General features: G+C 69.7%; 1 protein-coding gene across 1 annotated transcript; it reads right to left on the bottom strand.

Annotated features, from left to right (window-relative positions):
* CCDC61 (coiled-coil domain containing 61) lies at positions 1-3164 on the bottom strand. The gene is given in 15 exon segments (XM_086481064.1): positions 1-101; positions 198-252; positions 377-434; positions 531-609; positions 724-788; positions 898-976; positions 1076-1218; positions 1309-1397; positions 1506-1547; positions 1638-1674; positions 1783-1935; positions 2039-2100; positions 2102-2197; positions 2822-2904; positions 3005-3164. Coding segments are annotated over 15 exon segments (1302 nt in total).
* Positions 3165-4837: the final 1673 nt, after the last annotated feature.

The following is a 4837-nucleotide window of genomic DNA, read 5'->3' as shown; positions in this document are numbered from 1 at the left end:
TCACACGTGGGGGTCCAGGCTCTCCATATACTCCTGCAGTGCCTGCAGGCGGGCGTCGATCTCGGCCAGCTCGGCCGAGGGCTCCTCGTAGCGGTTCTCTGCTGGGGGGGGGGGGAGTGGGTTAAAAAAGGCCAGAATGGGGGTGGGGGGCACCCCAAAAATGCAAGGGGGTGGGGGGGGGGGGGTGGGGCGCTCACCTTTGCCGGCCGTGCCGCTTTTGCGTGGCTTGTGGCCGGTGGCCGGGCGAGGGGCCTGGGGATGGACGGAGGAGGTGGGGGGGTGGCACTGGGGTGACGGCGGTCACCCCGCTTTGGGGGTGCAAGGGGGGGCGGGGGGGGGGTGGGGTGTGTCCCTATGCATCCGGGCGGCCACTCACCGCGCTGGGGTTGTTGGAGGATGAGGCGCTCGGGGGTCTCTGGGTGCGGGTCCCCCTCCTGGCGGAGGTGAGGGGGTGATTAAAGGGTGCCCTGGGGGAGGAGGAGTGGGGGGCACCCAGACATCTGCCCCCCCCGCCCAAACCCCGGGGTTACCTGCGGGGTGGGGGTTTGGGGTGCTCATCCGCTTCGCTGCCGGAGCTCACGGCTGAGCACCGGCTCCGGCAGCTTCCGTCTGCGGGGAGAAATTGGGGGGGGGGGGGGGGGTGTTGTGGGGTGCTTAGGGAGGGAGCCCCAGCACCCAGTGGGTGCCCCCCCCCACACCCCACCCCTGGCAGTCCCCCTTCACCTGAGGGGCTGCGCCCGCGGCTCCTCGCCGGGCTGGCGCTGCCGAAAGCCGCCCCGCGCTGCTGGCTGCACCCAAGGGAGACAGCGGTGAGGGTCTGGGGGAGGTGGGGAGGGTCCTGTCCCCCACCAAGCAGCAGGGGACAGCGACGGTGACAACGCCGGCGTCACCGCTTACTTTTTGAGCTTGGCCTCCTGCTGCCGGCGCTGGCGGCCCCTGACGAAGGCGGTGGGGTCGAAGCGCGGCGGGCGAGAGCCTGGCAGGGAGGGAAGGAGGGTGTTGGGGTGGGTGGCCCATGTGTTGTTGTTGTTTCCCCCCCCCCCCCCCCAGCTCCCTGTGTGTCCCCAAGTGTCACCTGCGGGTGACGGGGACCGTAACGGGGCGCGGCCCTGGCTGCTACCGCGGCTCTCCCGGGACGCCGAGTGCGCTGGGGGGCGGCCGCTGGAAGAGGCGCTTCGCTCCTGGGCGCGTTTGGGGGCGGTGGTGGGCGTCCGGCGGCTGTCGAGGGGACCAGCGGCGTGAGGGGGGGACACACACACACACTCCACGCTCCCGGGGGGGGGGGACACCCCCCTGCTGCACCCCGGCCTCACCCCCCCCTTGTAGGAGGCCAGCTCGGCCGTCAGGCTCCGCACCCGCAGCTGCAGCCTCCGCTCCGACGCCTTCGCCTCCGCCAGCTGCGAGTCGGGGGAGTGGGGGGGGGGGGGGCGGGGGAAGAGGTTCGCTGTGCCGCCAGCGGCCCCCCACCACCGCCGGCAGCCCCCCCCAAGTGCCCCGCAGCCCACCTCGGCAACCAGCTGCCGGTGCTCACGCTGGTGCCGGGCTTCCTCCCGCAGCAGCTTCTCCTCCCAACGCCGCAGCGCTCGCCGCAGCGCCGTCGCCTCCGTCCCGCCGTCCTGCAGCGCCCGCAGTGCCACCTCCGCCGCCCGCTTCTGCTCCAGCGCCTGCTGTAGCCTGGCGGGGGGGGGGGGCAAGGGGGTGTTTTGGGGTGTCCCTCCTCGCTCTGACGGGGGGAGGGGGAGGTCCCCCCGACCTTTTCCCGGTGACAGGGGCGCCGCTCACTCGTCCTGCAGGCGCCGGATCTCGGCGTCACGGTGACCGTCGCGGTGCTGAGCGCGGAGCTGCGCCAGCTCCTCCCTCAGCTCCAGCACCAGCCCGCACAGCGCGGCGCGGTCCGGCCTCCCCACGTAGGGCAGTGCCAGCGGGTAGCGGATCCTGGCCGGAGCGGGGGGGGGGACGACACACGTGGCGGCGGTGAGGCCGGGGTTCCCCCACCGTGTGTCGTCCCCCCCCGCCCCGCCCGGTGTCCTCCCATCACCTGTCGAACTCGGCGGAGTAGGTGAGGATGAGGTAGCGCTTGGCGCAGAGCGGGGAGGTGACGGGAGGGGGGGGGCCGGGCGATCGCCCCCACTTTCCGGCTGCGCAGGGTCTCCAGTTCGGCGTAGGTGAGGAGCTCCAAGCTGACGGACTTGCTGCTCTGCAGAGGGGAAAAATGGGGGCGGAGGGGGGGGGGGGGGGTTTGGTGGGACACCCCCACCGAAATGCTATGTGTGGAGGGCCTGGTGGGACACCCCACTCCCGCAACACCGCTAGGGGGGGCTTGGTGGGACCCCCCCCCCCCCCCCCCCCCCCGAAACGCCGTGTGGGGGGCCTGGTGGGACACCCCCCCCTGCCACAACACCACCGGGGGGGGCTTGGTGGGACATCCCCCACCCCGAAACACCGGGGGGGGGGGGGGGGGCCTGGTAGGACACACCCCCCCCTGCCACAACACCACCGGGGGGGCTTGGTGGGACACCCCCCACCCCGAAACGCCGTGGGGGGGGGGGCCTGGTGGGACATACACCCTCTCGCTGCAACACCGCTGGGGGGGGGGGCTTGATGGGACATTCCCCCCCCCCCCCCCCCCCCCCCCCCCCCGAAACGCCGTGTGGGGGACCTGGTGGGCCACCTCCCCTCCCCCCATCCCCCACCGCTGGGGGGGGGGGTTTGGTGGGAAATACCCCCCCGAAACACCGGGGGGGGTGGGGAGGGGGCCTGGTGGGACACCCCGGCCCCCCCCCCCCCCCACCGCTGGGAGGGGAAGCAGCACCGGCCTCACCCCCGTCAGCGCCGACTCCAACATGCTGCTGAAAACCCCGAACTCCTTGAAATTCCCCGTCCTGCGGGTCAGGTCCTCGATGACTGCGAGGAGGGGGGGGGGACACACACACGTCGGTCAGTCCCCTTAACGCCCCCCCCCCCCCCCCCCCCCCCCCCCCCCCCGCGGCTCCCCCGGACTCACAGGCGGCGTCGAACTCGGCCCTCCACCGCTCGAAGGTGCGGTGAGCCTCCGCCTCTACCGCCAGGGCCGAGCGGGCCAGGCTCAGCCGGACGCTGTAGAGCCCGGCCTGCCCCCCGGGCCGGAAGGTACAGTCGGCCCGCACGTACCGCGGCTCCCCCATAGCGCTGGCCAGGGGCTCTGCGGCGGGGACAGCCCGGGAACGGCCCGAGGGACCCCGGCCCCGGCCCCGCTCCCTCACCGCTCCGCCGGCGCCTCAGCCGTAGCCCCGCCCCGCCGGCGCCCCGTTGGCCGGCCGCGCTTCGCCGCGCCGTCTCATTGGCTCCCGCCGCCGCCTGTCATCTCGCAGGCCGCCCCGCCGCTCGGCGGCAGGGAAGCCGTTCGCGCTCCGCGCGCTGCCCTCCAGCTTCCCGCTGCCGTCGGCTGCCGGGCGGCGCCATTGGTTGCTGCGGCTGTCAGTCACTCGCACCCCCAGAAGGGGAGGGAAGAGCTGCCCTTGCCCCCCCTCCACCGCCCCCCTCAGTCCCCTCAGGACCCCCCCGAGGCAGCCGCCACCCCCCTCCTCAGGAGCCACAGTGGTGCCAGAAGCCAAGAGGGAGCTGAGTCCGTGTCCCCCCCCCCGTCCCCAACTCTGCTCCAGGGGCAGGTGGGGGTGGGAGTTTGGGGGGGGGGGGGGGGGGGGGGGCGGTCCTGAGGGGCTCTGGGCCCCAATTCACCCACAACTTCGACAAGGAGGGGGAAATCCCCCCCCCCCCCCAGCCCCCCATCTGCCATCTCCCCAAAATGAAGGGGGGGTGGGGAAAGGGGGTGCCCCCCCTCCCCAAAAAGCAGGAGGGTGGATGTGGGGACACACACCCCCTGCCCACCCTACCCAAACCCCGCTACCGCAGGTGGGTGGGGTGGCTAATTTTGGGGTGCAGCACCCCCGGGTAGGATTGTGGCCCTCCATCCCCTCAGCATAGGTCACCCCCCACCCCCCCCAACCCCCGGGGTGCAGCCTGGCCCAAAAGAGACAGACACTCCCCATCCTCAGGGTCAGCACACCCCTCGGAGCTGTGGGGATGCTGGGGGACCCCATTGTCCTCCCCCACTATGTTTGGATAAAACACGAGGAAAAATTCCTGTGCGGAAAGCGTGGTCAAACATCGGAACGGGCTGCCCAGGGAAGCGGCGGCGGCGCCCTCCCTGGAGGGGTTCAAAAATGATGTCGACGCGGCGCTTCTGGGCACGGTGGCGTTGGGTTGGCGGTTGGACTCGATGATCTTCGAGGTCTTTTCCAACCTAACGATTCTAAGATGGCTGCCAGCGTGCCCTCAGCCCGACACGGCCGCTCAACATCACTTCTGACGGCTCTGCTGCTTTTTTTTTTAACGCATTTCTGGTATTTCTCCGTAGCAGGCTGGCAACGAGGCAAGCAAAAATCTTCTTTGGAGAAACACTGGGCACCTCAGCCTCTGCTCAGCTGGGCAGAACGGAGGGTCTCGTACCAGACCTTAGCCTGGACCTCACCGCAGCATCACCCACTGCCCAGGCCAAGAGAGTCCCGAGACACACAGACCCCTCTGGATGCGAATTTTGGTAGGAAATTTAATAATCTTCATCAAAAACCACACCTCTGATAATCATCAACCTGTTACTCCCCTCCCAAATGATTTATAAAGTATTATGAACCATTATCAAATGCGTGTGAACCATTATAAGACCCGCTAAAAGTTGCGAAATGAGTTCGTATCGGCTTAAAAATAATTATTTCAATGGTTTCCTCATTCCCAGCTTTTCTGCAAACTCAGATGCTGCCTGAAGTGTGTTTAAGACTGGGGGCCTACCTCGGAAAAC

Source organism: Leptosomus discolor, unplaced genomic scaffold (assembly GCF_034619465.1).
Source record: "Leptosomus discolor isolate bLepDis1 unplaced genomic scaffold, bLepDis1.hap2 HAP2_SCAFFOLD_140, whole genome shotgun sequence".
Lineage (NCBI taxonomy): Eukaryota > Metazoa > Chordata > Aves > Leptosomiformes > Leptosomidae > Leptosomus > Leptosomus discolor.
The sequence above is the reverse complement of the archived record's forward strand: the minus strand, read 5'-3'. Positions and strand labels throughout refer to the sequence as shown.